Genomic DNA, 18338 nt, shown 5'->3' with positions numbered 1-18338 from the left:
GCCCTTCAATATTCTATATGAGAATAGCTGGGGATGTATATGTGTCAAGCAGGTCCCATAAACAGCTGAAACCCAGAGTGTGTTTGAATAATAAGTTCCTTCTCATAATTTAGGCCACTTTGGTTTTGTCTCTCTACTGCTGAGATAAAAGGACATTCTATTCTCATTATGGAAGTTAACAAATCAATACCTGATAGCCAAGTCATTGTGATGTAACTGGCTATCTTCCCAGAATAAAAAGATAAAGTAAGGATATCACAAAACTATGTTTTCATTTCTAACTCCCAGCCAGTTCCTCTGGTAGGTTGTAAAAATATTGCGTTATTGGGAAAGTCATGACATTTTTCTGTTTTTCAATGCAAAAACGCGTCATGACTTTTCCGATAACCCAATAGAATCTCTGTTCTCTGAAGTGCTACTCTTTATATTACAGTCTATATATGAAAGCCATCTACTACATATTGGGCGCTTAGGTCAACATACGTGTATGGCATGTGAACATTTCATACACACATTCATTGCAGCAAACTTTTGAGGGTGGGGTAGAACTTGACCACCATTTCGCAGGTGAGGAAATGGAGGTTAGTAGAATTACGTAAGTACATCCTAAGTCACGGAGCTAAATGGATGATGTTACTGGATCCAATCTTAGTCTGTGTACTATAAATCAAGAGAGCTATTAATGAAGAATGTCCTTGATGAAGCAGTAAAAATTAATTCTATTAAATCTCAACCCTCGAGGACATTCTTTTCAATATACTTGGTGAAGTAATGGGAAGATGACATGAAAGTGTTTTTGCAGCACACTGAGTTATGATGGTTGTCTTGAGGAGAAGCACATGTGTAATTGAATTACGGGCTTAAAACTAGCTGTTTATTCCATGAAATGTGAACACTACTTTTTTTTAAAGACTGAAAACTGTAGTTATTTGGTATCTGAAGTGAAATAAAATCAGATTTGAAAATGAGTGGAGACCAGCAGTTAGCGTAATGGTTATGTTGCTGGGCTCCCATGTAGTCGACCATGGTTCGAGTCCTGGACCCGGTGGCTTAAACTCACGCCGGGCGTGTGTGTGTGCATGCCCAAGATCCCAAGAGGAGAATGGAGGAGAAGGGATTGCAGCATGGCCATCCCCCCAGGGGGTGATTTCTCGCTTTCTGTCTCTCTGTCTCTCTCTGTCTTTCTGGCGAGCACACGCGCTCTGTAGCAAAAAACCTCTGCCAATTAAAACAAAAAAAAGAAAGAAAATGAATGAAGTTAACCTGTCACTTTAAGAAAAACAACTGATGGTATTTGTGGCTGATAATTAAGTTAAAGCTTTCAAATATTTTATTTATGTATTTATCTATTTTTAGACATGACCTCAATATATTGTTATCCTTCTACCTCAGCCTCCTGAGGAACTGGGGTTAGAGGCACCTACCACTACTCTCAGATTTGTAGGGTGGGCTGGGAATCAAACCGTGGCATCCCATGTGGCCTCAGCCTACCAAGTATCTATCAGCATACACTATGACTAGGTCTCAAAGCAATTTTGAAAAGCTTTTGTCTATCACCATGTGCTTCAGTGATGATATTAACAAATTTTATTTTTGATATTGTGTAATGAGCTGTATCAATATTTAAAAGACAGGCATGCTACTTTCCAAATGACCAACTCAGGATATTACAAAATTATGAATAGATAAAAGATCTATTCAAAGGGCAAACTAAAAATTTTAATCTAACAGTACAAAAATGTACTGATATGGTTCAGATTCTGCATTGCAACTAGTAAACAATCACTTGTTGAGTTTGGGGATAGGATAAAAAAAGATGATAAAAATTATCTGAAAGTGTTATTTTTAAAAAAATTTTAAATTTCATTCACTATTAATACCATTGTTTTAATTTGACCAGAGAGAGAGAGAGGGAAAATGAGAAAGCAAGTTCCAGGTCTGAGACTTGAACTGTGGTTGGCCATGTGCGGATTCAGCCCCTCAACTGCCATGCCACATGCCAGTCCCTGAAAATATTATTTTAAAAAAGTTTCTTTTCCATCTAAATATCTATGTGAGGCTTGATTTCCTTCATGTGTGTCAACTAACACAACACACAGCAGCAGACTAAATGCAGAAGATAATAAGAACATGGAGTTGTAATTTTTTAAGCCAGTCATGAGAGATTTGTAAAAATATAAAACCATGCTACTCACTTCACCACATTTTTTGTTTTATGAAAAGATTGTTTTCATAAACTATGTAATTTGTGTTAATATGGGGTAAGTTTAAGTGGAATAACAAATTGAAATCTTAATGCAATAAATATTGATGAAGTTCAGCCATATAAACAGGAACTCTGAAGTTTTTCATAATTATTAAGAGTGTATGAATGGATTGAAAAAGTATGGCACATATACTCTATGGAATACTACTCAGCCATAAAAAAAACCAACAAGACCCTGGCTTTTGACAGAAAATGGATGAATATGGAAGATTTACTGCTGAGTGAAGCAAGCCAGGCTATGAAGGAGAGACATTGTAGTCTCCACTTAATATATACCGAGTGTCTGCACTCTATGGCCAAAACTGAATGACTAAGGGTTATAGAAACTTAGTAAATGGTTGTGAATACCAGATACAGTGTGAGAAGAGGGCTGGTGAAGGAGTAGAGTCTGATGAAGGACATTAAGGAGAAAAATAGAAAGGCAAGGCATTTATGGGACAAAGAGATGGATTATTATTTATTCAAGATTATAGTATTGTCAACTGGACTGGTGAGAAATGTACACATGTTGGAATATTCACTTTGTAACCTAGGTAACATGAGATTAAATGTATAAAAGAAATTGAAATAAAAAGAAATTAAAAGAAAAAAAGAGCATAAAGTTCTCTGAGACCAACAAGTTTGAGAAGTACTCTTCCATACTATGTATTGCCACAATGTTTTGAGGTCCTATCAACAGGTATTCAGGTTGTTTGCAGTATTTGGCATTCCAAATGAACATGTAGTAAACAATCTTGTTTGTTACTGTTTTTCTCTTTAATAGACGTTAAAGTGTTTGCTAAAATTTCTTCTCCTCATCCACTTGGGCACATGGTTAGACTACTTTTCTCAACCTCCTTTGTGGCTATGGATGGTCATAAACTGAGTTCCAGCCAATGAATGTGAGTAGTAGTGATATCTACCAGTTATAAGACTAGTTTATAAAATCTCCCACCCTTTCCCTCAACATAGCAAACAATAACTTTAAAAAAAAAATTTCATTTTTTAACTTTAATTTATTATTTATATTTATTTATTTATTTATTTTCATTTGACCAGAGAGAGATAGAAAGAGGGAGGGAAAGTGAGAAAGCAAGTCACCAGCTTCAGAACTTGAACCTCAGTCGGCCATGTGGGAGTCCAGCGCCCTTAGCTGCCACACCACCTGCTGGCCCCAGCAAACAATAACTTTTGAGTTATTTTGTTTAGGTCTATTTTTATAGTAGTTTACTTATTCTAGCACAATATCTATTGAATTTATCATGCTATTTTATGCAAAAATCATATATACTGTCCCACATTTCATTGTTTTATTATATTTCAATAACATCTTGGTATGTGTATTTAAAATTTAAGTACAAACCAAGACATGAACATATAAAAACTTTGTGTTAATTCACATTTCCACAAGAAATTTAAGAGAGTGCCTATTTTTCTGCATCTTCAGCTGTCCATAATATTGGTACATTTGCAAAACTTTACATTTCTTATAGACTAAATATCAAATATCATTTCATGTTTTATTTGAGTTGTCTTGATTATACAATTGCTTTTCTATTCATTGGCAACTTGTATTTCCTTTCTTGCTAATTAGTTCATATCTTTTGCTCATTTTCTATTTATTTATAATTGTTTGCTCACCAATTTTCAAAACTCTTTAATATTAAAAATTTGACTATCATTTGAATAAAGTATCCCTACCCTAAGTCTTTTGACTCCATTCAGGATGTCTTTTTTTTTTTTGGAGAGGTTTTTGCTATAGGGCGCGTGTACTCACCAGAAAAACAGAGAGAGACAGAGAGACAGAAAGCGAGAAATCATCCCCCCGGGGGGATGGCCACGCTGCAATCCCTTCTCCTCCATTCTCCTCTCAGGATTTTGGGCACACATACACACACGCCTGGCGTGAGTTTAAGCCACCGGGCCTGGGACTCGAACTGAGGTCGACTACATGGGAGTCCAGCGACATAGCCATTACGCTAACTGCTGGTCCCCAGGATATCTTTTGGCATGCAATGTCTTTTTCTTTCGGTTTCTGGATTTCCCTATTTTGCCTAGGAAGATCTTCCTTTTTGTAAGGCTATGTAAGAATTCTCCTCAGTTTTATTCTGGTAAGGATAAACTTTGAAGTTAAATCTAATCCATTTTGTATTTATTTTTGTATAATGTGAGAGATATGTGTTTAATTTTTATTGTCTTCCAGCTGAATAGCAAATATTTGCCAGCATCATTTATTAAATAAACCATCTTTTTTCTGTAGAAATTTCATGTGTCAGTTTAGTCATATGTTTCCATTATACTTGGAATTATCATAGGTTTTTTATTCTGTTCACTGATTTACTTATACGGGGTCAGCCGCATACTGTTTTGATTTCAATAGCAATGTTCATATTTAGTAAGAAAAGTTGCTCATCACTATAGCTTTTTAAAATCATTTTCATGACTATTATGGAGACATGTATCCTTTCACATGGATTTTATAATCATATTGCTCCTGTAACAAAATATCTTTTTGGAATATTATTTGAATTACATTACATTTATACAAATATAGAAAATATTTATATTCTATGATATTAAGAATTCCCACAAAGAATATATTACTATAATAATATATTCTTATTTTAAATAATGTTTTATGATTTTTATTTATGTAGGTCTTCTACTTTGCTATTTAAATTTGTGCTTAGGATTTTTTTGCCACTGCGAATGAGAATTTCCCCCCATGTTTATTTCTACATGCTTGTTTTCAGTACAAAGAAACATCTTGCTGTCTGCATAGTCATCTTTAGCCACCTAGTCGATATATTTTACCAAACACAAGGTTGTTATACTGGTCCAGCTTGAGTTTTCTAGGTATACAATGTAATCACCCAGTAATAAAATGGTAGTCATGTCTCTTCTAATATTTAAGCTGATTTATTCACATTCTTGTCTAATTGCATTACTCATTATTCCACAATGTATTGAGAGAGTCATGAGCTAGGATCTGTTCTGAGTGCTCAGGTTATACCTGTGAATACAACAGACAAAATGCACATTCTAATGAAAGGCAAATGTAAACAAGATTAAATATTAGATCATGATTGATGCCGAGAAGAAAATAAACTATGGGAGGCGATAGGAAGCTTTTGGTGTGGAAAGATTGAACTGTAGGTGAAGTGAACAGAGGCAGCCTCGTGGGGAAAGTGTCCATTAAGAAAGTTGTAATGATAGAAACGGCAGATGTTTTTCCATGTTCCAGATTGTCATGGAAATGGCTTCAGCATTCACTAAATAGCGTGAAGTTTGCTGGTTAAAATATAAATAAACAAATAGCTTTATATGTGTATATCTTCTATACCTTGGTCATTTAAAGAGCTTTATTCTATAATGCGTTGCTTAGAGACTTATTTTGTGAGAAGTGACTTCTAAATTTTATCAAATTCTTATTCAATTTCATCATAGGATTTTTTTTTCTTTTGTTAATGTGAAGAACTATACTGATAGTTTTCCTTATGTTGAAATTTCTCCACATTCTCAGAATAAATTTATTTGGTCATGGTGTAATATTCTTTTGATGTTCAGAAGAACTCAATTTGTTAATATCTTATTTAGAAATTTTGTATTTGTGTCCATATATCAAAGTGATCCGAATGTGTTTTAGCAACAGGATTATTCTAGCTTCATAAAATGAAAGCATGTTCTGCTCTTTAAAAATTTGGAGGAAAATGGTATAATAGCATTTTTAGCCTGGTGACTTAAAAAAAATTCCACTGAAATTTAATTCACATAGAACAAGTGCATAACTTTTTAAAAAGTGCATGTATTTATTTCTTCCATGAACAAGAGGGACAGAGAGAGAGAGACAGACGCACCCCCAACTGAGTCTGGACTCTACAACCTCCACAATCTACTCCTAGCTTCAGCCAGCACTGGATCACGGGCACATGTATAACTAGCCTCCTCGGGAAGGTCTCTAGATGCAAACTCAGAACATTCCTGTGTGAGACCAATTTATATTCTCACCATTGTACCACTATCTGGCCCCTTCTTCAGGTGTATAACTTTAACTGAACTTTTACGTATTCATGCACAAGTGAGTTACACAGTTATTAATAATGTATTCTCTCTCTTTTTTTTTTTTTTTCAGCTTTTGCCATAAGGCTCAAGTGCCTGCCAGAGACAGAGAGAGACAGAGAGAGGGAATGCAAGAAATCATCCCCCAGCAGGGGGGCCTTCTCCTCCATTCTCCTCTCAGGATTTTGGCACACATGCACACGCCCCTTGCATGATTTTTAAGCCTTTAGGTCTGGGACTTCAACTGTGGTTGGCCATGTGAGAGTCCAGCACTTTAACCACCACATTGCAAGCTGACCCTGATGTAGCCTCTCTTTTTGAAATACATGTTGCATTTTATTTGCTAACATTTTGCTTAGACTTTTTGAATATCTTTTTATAAAGAAAAATTTTGTAATTTTTTTTTCTTGAAATAGTCTTAAGTGATTTTGATATCAGGGTAAGCCGGCCCCGTAAGGACAGTGGAAAGTGTTCCCTCTTTCTCTAATCTCTGAATGCTTAAGATTGATATTATTTCTTTTTTCCAGAAAAAATTATATTACTTCCTTAAATGAATGGGTTTTGAGATGAACTTTATGTGTGTTTATGAACTGGGATTTAGCAGTGTTTAAAAGATTTTTTTAAAGGTTTCCTACCAAAGTAAGATTCTTGTTATAGAATATATTTTTAAGATGAATTATAAAGATAATACATGTTTATAATTAACATATAGTTAATTATTCTATTCAAAATGAAATGATGGATCTTGAAACTTAGTATTTCTCAAATACATTTTAAAAAGTATTTCTCAGCACCCCAAAACAAATCGGGCTGGATAGTCCATCCTTTTGATGACCCACCCTCATCCTTTGTTGTCTGTGGGAAGCAGTATCTTCCCTCTTTTAATCACGAATGTGAAGAGAAGCTGGTGCTTTTCATACTGGTTGTACTGGTTCTTTGCCTCCCTTGGTGGGTGGATGGAGAACCAAGTTTCAAGTTATATCCTGTACTAAAATTAAAAAAAAAAAAAGTGTACCTTAGTTAAATTGGCAAGCAAAAAAAGTAAAAAGGGATTATAAGAGATTTTAATCAGATACTTAACATATTTATGTCTCAATAAACCGTCTAATTGTGTGTGTTCGCATGCGTGAGGAAGAGAAAAGGCCATATGAATTCAAAAGAGCATACAGAGAGGAATAGGTTACAGTAAGCAAAAACATTGCAAGAACAAAAAATGTACTGAAACAAGAGGCAAGACCTCTGACTGGAAGAAGTTAACACACACACACACAGTTAAAGATGAGCAAAGAGAAGCTAAATTTAGGGATGAATATAATTTTATTATAAATGTGGGCTTGAAGAGAAATGATCAATATGTACCATTGGAAGAAAGAACAGTAACTGCCAATGACAAGTTTTTGGGGAAAAAAATGACCCAATAATTTAGACTATTACATTTTGGTGGTGAGCAAAAATTCCAAAGACATGTGCTCAATACTTTAGGAAACAGGTTCTGCAGGAAGTAATTAGAGGTCAAGACTCAGCCTCTACTATGAGTGAGATATTTTATATGCACATTCTCATTCAGACTTCATAGCAAGAGCGTAAGTACTGATCAGAGTTAGAGTAACATTTTTTCCCTTTTTTTTTTTGCATAAAGAGTGGGAATGTGTTCTCACTGGAGAGAGACAGAAAGGATAGGGAAAGTGAGAAATCATCCTCCAGGGAGGATGGTCATACTGCAATCCCTCCTCCTCCATTCTCCTCCCAGGACTGTGGGCACTCATGCACACATGCTCAGTGTCATTTTCAAGCTCCCAGGTTGGGGACTTTAACTATAGTCAGCCATGTGGGAGTCCAGTGCCTTAACCACCTCTCCACCTGTTGGCCGTTAGTTATAGTAACTTTGACTTTTGAAGAAACTGAGGCTCAAGATAACTAGCCACTTGGCCTATAGTCACATAGGTAGGGCTGTACACTTAAGATGTTTTCTGTCGAATCTACACTTTAAGAAAAAAATTACTTTGTCACTCCAAAGAAATGAATTCAGAAGACGAGTGAAGTGGAATATAGCTGGAGAAATGTTCTGTAGATGTGGTCTTAGGGATCACTTTTTCTGTTGTGAAAGCAATACTGTGTGGGGGATAAGAACCAGACTGAAGACTGTGAAAGTAACAGAGACAATCAGAAGTAGTGGATACAGACTATTCTTTTATGAGAATTTCGACAACAGAAAAAGCATAGTAAATTGTCAATAATTATTTAATATTGAGTTTTCTTTCCTTTTTTTAAAGATTTTTTTTCCCCATAGGGTGTGTGCACTCATAGGAGAGAGAAAGAGACAGAGAGAGGGAAAGTGAGAAATCACCCCCAGGGGGTATGGCCACATCACAATCTCTTTTCCTCCATTCTCCTTTCAGGATTTTGGATACACAAGCACACATACCTGGTGTAATTTTCAAGCCATGGGGTCTAGTACTTGTACCACGGTCAGCCATGTAGAAGTGTATCACCTTAACCCCTATGTCACCTACTGGCCTCAATGTTGCATTTTCTTAATGCCTTTTTTTTTGGTAATATCTAGAAAGACAAGTGAAATGATGATCTCAACAAGGAAAGTGTTAATTCTCAAAGATGGTTAGATTCAACTGTTTTTAAAATCACTTTCAATGTGCTAGATACTTCTCGAGTTTTTAAAAATGACTAAACTAAACTAGGGTTTAATTTCTCAGCACGTAATCTGCTGGTCTCTGTTGTAAAAACCTCCTATTATGTGGTTTCTTTAGTCATTCTACTAACAAAAATAGCAGGTGCCAGTATTGATGCATCCATTTGAGAGGCTCACCTTTTTTTGAAAATCTTTAGATTTCTTACCTTGTTTGACAACAGAGGGGGATCATATAGGAGGTTTTCTAAATAAAATAAAACATAACAACATCATTTCATTTTGATTGGGGAAAATTTTTTTATTGATTTGTTTGAGGGATAGTTTCTGGCTGATGCTTCCAGAGCTAAATGAATTTTCAGTAATTTACTATTAATACTCACTATACTCGCTGAAGATTCTGCTAATGAATATTTTATAAAGCAGGAGGAAGATGTTATGTCTCATTTTGGATAACTGCCAAGTTGAAATCTCTCACCTTGATGATGTAGCGCAACTCCAGTCCCACTTCCTGTTTCCTGAGGCTATCATTACCTTAATGTATCATTATTAACTAAAATTCAATAAATCCAAAATTAAATTTAGTATTTTATTATTTTTTTGTATTTTATTCTATTTTAAAATTTATTATTATTATATTTAGTATCATAAACGCTTCCTGCTTGAAACTTTAAACTGCCTTGTCATATTGCCTTAGCATCACTTCTGATTTCTCCTTCCCCTTGGCCTATTCACATGAACCTCATCCCTCTAAGGTCCCATAGAACGGTCCTCTCCTTTCTATTTTCAATGCCACTGCCTAGTTGAGTCTCATTTCCTCTCACCTATCCTGATGGTGGTCTTCCTGCTCATCTTAGAGAGTCACTTCAGTTACACCATCAGCCTGATGAATTTCCTCTCACCTATCCTGATAATGGTCTTCCTGCTCATCTTAGAGAGTCACTTCATTTACACTATTAGCCTGATGAAAAGCTTTCAATGACTACCCAAAGTATGGGTCTGAGTGTAGTTTTCTTACCCAGATATTCACCATGTTAGTTTTAGCCACTTATCTTCATGAATGCTATGTTTTATCCAATCTAGACTTCTTCCTATATTTCTCTCTCTGTTGAAATTCTCTAATACTTATCTCCTTCGCAGTCTAAATTGCTGTTTCCTTCCATGAAGCCTTCTATGATTTCCCTACTCAGATAAAGACATTAGAAACTTTCCCTATGATGATATAGTCTAGTCTGTACTGTGGTCACTTGTGTACTTCTCTTATCCTCCCTATGGGTTCTTGTTCCTTGAGGGTCTTGCACTGCTATCATCTCTGTAGCTGGGAATTCTGTAGCACAGTGCAATGCATATGATTCTTGAATTAAAAGGAAAGATGAGAGGAGCAGCAGATGGTTTAGTGGTTGCATTGCTGGACTCCCACATGGCCAATGGCAGTTCAAGTCCTGGGCCCTATGGCTTGAAACTCACTTATATTGAGCATGTGTGCGTGTATGCCCAAGATCCCAGGAGGAGAATGGAAGAGAAGAGATTAAGGGGTGGCCATGTCTCTGGGGGGTGACTTCTCACTTTCCCTCTCACTGTTTCTGTCTTTCTCTCTCTCTCTCTCTGGAGAATGCACGTGCCCTAAGGCAAAACCTCTAACAAAATAAGTAAAGTTTCAGTTTTATTGTAGGTATTTTCAGGGTATATAGTCTATCTACTCAATGTCCTCAATCTAGTGAGAGAAACAAAGCTAATATTAAAAAATTAGCTGGAGAACAATCAGGAGTGTAACTGTAAGAGTGATCAGAGAAGAAAGAGAGTGGGGAGGAAGCGAAGGCCATATGGAGAAGGATGAGGGAAAACGTGTGACCTGAACATGATGCTGAAAAGTGAAGAACTTTGCTAATGTGGAAAAAGGATGCTCTTGGGTTGGGACAAGCACGTGTCATGACCCCCAAGAAGGATGGCTCTTCAGGAACACTTGAGAGAGAAAAAAAACAGGAGAGTTCAGGGTGTTTTATAATAAAATGATTCCTTCACATTTCTTAAAAATTTCCTATGATGGGGTCAGCAGGTGGCCTGGTGATTGAAGTGCTGGACTCCAACATGGCTGATCACTGTTCGAGTCCTAGACTTAGCAGCTTGCTTTCTCACTTTCACTCTCTCTCACTGTCTCTCTGGTAATTGCATGTGTCCTACAGCAAATAAAAAATAAAAGTAATAAATAATTCTTAAAACAATCTTTTATATCAGGGCCGGCAAGTGGCATGGTGGTTAAGGGTGTTGGACTCCCACATAGTCAACCATGGTTTGAGTCCTGGGTCTGGCGATTTGCTTTCTCACTTTTTGTCTCTCTTTCTCCCTCACTCTCTCATTCTGTCCCCCTCTGGTCAAATTTAAATAAATAATCAAATATGGGACCAGCAGTTAGCATAATGGCTATGTCACTGGACTCCCACGTAGTCGACCGCTGTTCATGTCCTGGACCCGGTGGCTTAAAACTCATGCCAGGCGCATGTGTGTGTGTGCCCAAGATCCCGAGAGGAGAATGGAGGAGAAGGGATTGTGGCGTGGCCATCCCCCCAGGGGGTGATTTCTCGCTTTCTATCTCTCTGTCTCTCTCTGTCTTTCTGGCGAGCACACGTGCCCTATAACAAAAACCTCTCAAAAAAAGAAAAATAAATAAATACTCAAATAAGATAATTCAATAAAAAAACCTTTTCTATAACAAGTCTTTTTGTGATAATCAGCATTCTCTCAAGTACTTGCAGTTCCTGAGTTTTCACCATATATTCCTGTAGTGTTATAGAACTGCTAGAATTCATCATTGAAGATCTGAATTATGACACATGGCAATATGCTGGCAAATTGCTTCCTTTCTTTTTTTTCTTTCTTCTTTTTTTATAACAGTCATCATGTTTCAAGGTTTTGATTTCCAACACAACCTAAGGCAGATGGGAATAAATTATTTTATGGGTTAAAATTTAGAACTCTAAAAAAAATTAAGACAGCTTTACAATAGACTTTCCATATACTCAAGAAGTTTCTTCCTTGTGATTTATTCATGCAAAATTGCTATATTATTGCTCCTGCTGTTGTTCCAACACAGGAGATGTTCACAAATGTGTAATGAAAATACAAAGCTCATTTACTTACTATACTTGTAACCTAATCCAGACTCAAAACTGGTCTACGGGGATCGACAAATATTGGTTGGTATAAATTACGACACAGACGAATTCCCACTCACACATTAACAGAAAACACACCGAACATTGACAAACTCATTTTAAAAAGCAATTTTAAGAGCCAGAACAAGCAGAAGGCAAGAGATTTTAAAAGTATCCATTTTTTACCACATGTCATTTTGGGGCAAAGACACCAAAACATTTAAAAATGATGAAGCATGGATTCGTCTTCCATTTGTTAAACTCTTTTTCATATGAAGTACACATCATTTTTTTCCCCCTAGGACTATAGCATTGCTAATTTTCTCCATATGTGTACAATTTGTCTTTGACCTTTAACAAATGTCCTCTAGGCAGTCCACTTACCATCCAAGAACAACGCCACAGCATCGTTTTACATGCACACAAAGGCTTGAAAGCGCCATAAAAATAAATGATCCATGGTACAAGATACATTAGGCAGCAGAATAATAAGCTAGTTCAGCCCTGTAAATTTTAGTGTCCATCCACTCAAAACCGCACTGGGTCACTTTAGTATTAAACTCATAGGAACAAAATGGTAAATACACATGCTTTATTTGTTAAGCTTCCAGCTATATATTTTGTGTAAAAGTTCATTAGCCTAGGAAAACCTATTCAAAGGCACATCGGGCAGTGTATATTTAAAAGCAGTGTCTCTTTCCAATACATGATTTTATGTGTTACACATACATTTACTAATAAGCGTCATGTATATTTAATATCACAACGTCTACTTCAATGGTCTAAGAAAGCCTTTGTTCACTTTATAGTTTCCATTATTGAGGAACCAACGTTTAGTGCACCCACAATTTTGTAAAGTGCAGACAACCCACAAGAGTTTCTAGTTTTAGCTTACAGCCTCATGGGACCACAATAATTGTTATGAAGTCATTAATTCTACCTCAGCAGTTTCAACTGTCAGGTACATGTAACAATAATTGCAGTTAATGAATGCTGCTCAATTTATTAAGTGCAAAATGAAAACCAGTATTCTTTTATATGCAGCATGGAGGCATATTAACATTTATCATTTGTGTATACCATGCAGAATGTTCTACTGTCATTTATTGGTCAGGGTATATAGAAGCTTCTCTTCATTAAAAAGTAATGCAGGAAATTCTCTTTAATTAAAGAGTAATTAAAATAATTAGTGCCAAAAGTAATATTTAATAAGAATCTTATGTCTGTGAAAAACGATCTAGCAAAACTAAAACTTAATTCCCGCTTTGGATAAAAAAAGTTTTTCTTCTGCCACTCCTCTCTCCCTCAATCCTTAAAAGTGTATGAAAGAGTCCCAAAGCTTCCTCCTATTTGAAGTATTTGTGTTGTTTCATAACAGTTTTCAGCAGTAAAACTTTTATGTCCATAGACAGTTCCCATTTCATGATTTTAAAAAGTCAGGTCTAGATTTCTTTATTTTCAATCACTCAAGGTAAACTGCATAGACATTTGCAAGTGCAAAAAGAGAAGTGTTTCTGAAAATGTAAGATGAAACGTTATCACTTTTAGGGTTCCAGAGGCATCTGCTTCCAATAAGTATGCTCTGATTGGCCAGTTGTCCAATGTGAATAATCACAACTAGTTTATACCGTGGAATCATCAAGTCTTTGACCCGGGCTTTAATAACCTAGAAATTTAAAAACAAACAAGTTTCCCATTTAACCACAATAAAACTCAAGAACTTTAAACTTTGTTATAAATAGAGTGGACATACTTTTTAAAAATGGCGTAATGCATTGTAGATAAATTCAATAATTGTTTTAGAACCATAATTTACTATGATTTCTTCCATATTCTGGCCTCATGAGGTAGGCTATTCAGAAACAAAATGATAACACCAGCAATAAATCTACACTTTCCAAGGTACCTGGAAAAATGATAATCCAGGGCACATAATTCAATTTTTGCATTCTTTTAGAATCTATGTTAAGATGGCTTCCCTTCAAAGAAGGTTGGCGTTAGAGTTATACCGCCAATTCGTGGCTAATTAAGGGACCATATATCTGGAGTCTCCTAAGAGACTAATATGACTAATCATGAATGTTTATTAAAGAGTTTGTTATAAAAAACAAAATAAGAAACCCTTGATGAAGTGCCAGCAATTTGGTTGGTAAAAACAGAAATGTATTTAAGACCACAATGTCTGTGTTTATTGGCACTAAAAAGCTGTTTTGGTGAAGCTAAAATGATCATTAAAATATATCTTTTAAAAGAGCGTGTTTTATAAATGGGGCAGCTTCAAAAGTTTTGTAACAAAATACCTGCAAATGATGCACATAATGTTTGTTTTAGACAAAGGCTTCTTATGCACACACATAAATATATGACCCAATAAACATGTATTTTAAATATACTAGAAGGCATATGCCTTCTCATATGCACTCAGTAGGGAGAGAGAGGGAGAAAGGGAGAATGAGAAAATATCCTCCATGGAGGATGGCCGCTCTGTCCCTTCTCCTCCTTCTCCTCTCAGGATTTTGGGCAGGCATGCACAGGCACTTTTTTCAAGCTGCTGGGTACAGGACTTGAACCACACAGTTGGCCATGTGCAATCCAGCCACCAAAGTCACCACACCACCAGCCGGTTCAATCAAAAGAAAATTTTTATAAAATATAAATATGTGTTTTTAACTGCAAATTAATTCCTTTCATCAAAAAGTAGAGGGTGGGTTGCTTTCAGCAAATGTTCTAGTTACATGGTTAACACTGAGGGCAAATCATACATTTACCTCAGCAATTGTTTTAGTCATCTGTCTACAGAGCTCTGGTTCATATTCTTCCTCTTGGAGATAATTGGTTAAAACATCTTTCAAAATATGATTGACGGTGACCACAGGAAAGTGTTTGGTAGGACCTGAAAATACAATATGGAATCTCTAAGAAGCCGTTAAGATCATAACCAAAAGAACACTGAAACATGGAGAAACATTGACTCTTCTGGGTGACCACTAAGGAAACAAGTGCTCTTAATTATATTGGCAGTGAGGTCCTCTGAGAGAGAATGCTTACCAGACTAAAAAGCGTGTTCAGTACTGTTGAGGTGTGACATTGGGAGTCTCTTGCTAGTGACTTATTTCACCATCTAACTGGCACTCCAGTTCTGACACCTCTTCCTTCAATCTTTCTTTTTATAGAAAGATTTAATTTTAGTTATCATCATGGTCATGATTATTAATGTTATTTGACTAGAGAGATAGAGAAAGGGAAAATGAGGAAGCAAGCCACCAGATCCAGGACTTGAACCACAGTTGGCCATGTGGGAGTCCAGCACCCCAACCACCATGCCACCTGCCAGGTCCCTCTCTAATGTTTGGTTCTTACCCAACCTATGACCTCTTCTGCCACCACAGCCCCCATGTGCATGCTGCCCCAGTCCTAGGCTCCAGCTGATTTTTAAAGGGTGTGTCTTTGCTCCTGCCTTCTTTTCATATGGGACACCATCCCCCATCTTGTTACTCTAAGAATATCCACTCATGTTTCAAGTTCAGCTCAGATGTCTTCTCCTGGTAGCTTTTCTTCTCCTCTCAAGTAAAAATCATCCCCTCTCCTCTATTTCCAATGCAGGGAGTCCCCATCACTACTCTGGATCCTAATCCATTTGATAACAGCTAATACCTGCATTTCTCTCTAGTGAAATGGTAAACAAGATCAGATTTTTACCCTATTCAGAGTCTAATACAATGCTAAAGGCATAAGAAATATTTAATGCATGGTTTCTGAATTTAAATGAAATTAAACAATTTATAGATCATAATCATTGTACAAATAATGGCTACTTTTTCTTTTCTATATGTCAAACACTGCAATGAGTATTTTGTATTTACTTACCTTACATACTATACAAATAGATCTCAGAGCTGAATCTCTCTCCATTTCACAGAGGAGGACACAAAGATTTAAATTATTGAGTAGCCTGTCCTGAGGCATACAATGGCCAAGCCAGTATACACAACCAGGTTTGCCTAATGGAGAACCTGTGTCCTCAACCACATTAAGCTCACACTCAGAGCAGAAGTTTCAGATGAATCTTCGTAATCCTGCACCCAAGACACACTAGCCTCATCACCTCCCTGGCTGTTTGCTCATGTCATAGAATGGCATGCACACCTATACACAGGCTACATCATTATTTGTTGAATTGATAAAGATGAATAAATGAGATCAATCCTTATACCTGATTCTCTTTTTAAATTTTATTTCTTCCATGAGCAAGAACAACAGAGAGACAGAAAGACAGAGAAGCCAGCACACCCAACAGGGTCTTGATGTCATAATCTGCCCCAGCCAATCATGGACTGAGCCGGGCATGCCAGATGTACTCAAGGTCTCCAGATGCAAACCTGGAACCTTGCTGTGTGGATCAGCCTCATAAAGTGACATGTTTTTCCACTGGGCCACCATCTGGCCCCTTATTCTTTTGGAAGACTTATGGGTATCTATTAATAAGTGTTTATTTTAAATGACTGTATCAGTCAGGGTTGAAGGAAACATATGACACACTAAAAGAACTCTTCCCGAAGATACGAGGGGGTGTAGGAAATCACAGGGATAGAGAGGTACCGCTGTGCTAGTGAAATGAGGATTTAATCCCCATTCCATCCAGACTTGAAGACTGTAAGAAGACAGCTCTAACTACATCCCAGTAGAGTCATGTGGCACGCGCTCCCTGGAAAGCACTTTATGGGGCCAGCGTGGCATGGTGGTTAAAATGGATGGATCCCATGTGCCAACAGCATGGTTTAAGTCTCATGCTCAGAGGTTTGAAAAACATATCTGATGCATGTGTGTGTGTGTGCCCAAATTCTGAAAGGAGAAATAGAGAAGGGATTGCAGTGTGACCATTCCCATGTGGGGAGAGCTTTCTCACCTTCCCTTTCTCACTCTGTTTCTCTCTGGCAAGTGCCCATGCCTTCTAGCAAAAAACAAAAACAAAACCAAAAACAAACAAACAAAAAATGAAAAGAGCAGCTTTTATCTTTTGGTCGAGGGATGTAACTAGTCTGAGATGAACACACAGGCATGGAGCCAAGGAGATAAATGCCCCCAATCTTGCACCCTCCCCTCCATCTTTTTGCTGACTTTTTCCATTGGCTTAATTTCATCAGAAGGTTATAGCTGATGACAGGTCAGCCTCCTGAAGCTCCATAAATAGTATTTTTATTTCGATAAAATTGTTCAATTTAAGTCAGAGTGGAGAATGCATGTAGATATCCTAACCAGTGACATTTCATACAATGACTCTATAGTTAACCACAGTATTTTTTCAGCAGCGTTGAATGGGACAGAGACAAACAGTTAAGGACCAGTGGATGGCTGGTGCTGCTTGCTCCTGCTTCTTGGGGTCAGAGGTAGGGGACCAGGTACAAGAATCCTATAAGTAAGCTCTTGGGTCCTTACAGGTTTGTGTCACTCTCCTACAAGCTGTTTATAAAATTTCTGATTGCACACTCTTGTGAAATGAGGTGACATTGAAGGGCAAATTCCCTTTTTGTATTAAGAAATTTAAGAATGATGCCAAAACCCTTCTCTTCTTTATTCTCTCCTATCCAGCACTCATCACACACACCTTTCTTAGCCTACTTCATTCACAGGAGCTTAAATCCGCCTTGTGTTATACTTACGCACAAGGGCAGGTCCCTTCAGGACACAGAAAACTCTTCTAGTGCAAATATTTGATTTTCCTACTACTCTTCCTTTTCTACTGACAACTGCACTTCCCCTTCTAGGGGCCAGTCTTCTTCTCTTCTAGTCACATGGTTCTTTAGGGCCTACCAGTACTCCCATGAGCCCAAGTCCAGGGTATGCTTGATTCATCCTGGGGTGACATTGCCCAGGCCAGTCCTATTAGAATTCTTTATTTTTATTTTAAAGTAGACCTAGGGAAAACAAGCTAGTGCCTCTTGTGGTAAAAATAATGACCTGTGACCCTTAGGAACTGTGAGAGGCTGTACTTTGGTTTTGTTTTGGCAGGAAGAAAACCAGGCCCAGTGAGAAAAGGAAGCTCACAGGGACCAGCAGTTAGCGTAATGGCTATGTCGCTGGACTTCCACATAGTCGACCGCAGTTCGCGTCCCAGACCTGGTGGCTTAAAACTCACACCGGGTGTGTGTGTGTGCGTGCTCAAGATCCCAAGAGGAGAATGGAGGAGAAGGGATTGTGGTGTGGCCATCCCCCCTGGGGGGTGATTTCTCGCTTTCTG

At 37.3% G+C, this 18338-nt stretch overlaps 1 protein-coding gene across 1 annotated transcript in view; it reads right to left on the bottom strand.

The window, feature by feature from the left end:
• Positions 1-13066: 13066 nt before the first annotated feature.
• DYNLT5 (dynein light chain Tctex-type family member 5) overlaps positions 13067-18338 on the bottom strand; it is a 25634-nt gene continuing 20362 nt past the window's right edge. Inside the window, exons 4-5 of the mRNA XM_006171389.2 lie at positions 14869-14993; positions 13067-13766 (exon numbers count right to left, since the gene is read on the bottom strand). Of these exons, the coding sequence (XP_006171451.1) occupies positions 13563-13766; positions 14869-14993 (329 nt within the window). The 3' untranslated portion in view covers positions 13067-13562. The remainder of the gene's footprint in view (positions 13767-14868; positions 14994-18338) is intronic.

The sequence above is a fragment of the Tupaia chinensis genome, unplaced genomic scaffold (genome assembly GCF_000334495.1).
Source record: "Tupaia chinensis unplaced genomic scaffold, TupChi_1.0 Scaffold149502_1, whole genome shotgun sequence".
In the NCBI taxonomy this organism is placed as follows: Eukaryota; Metazoa; Chordata; class Mammalia; order Scandentia; family Tupaiidae; genus Tupaia; species Tupaia belangeri.
This window is presented reverse-complemented; position numbering and strand designations above follow the sequence as displayed.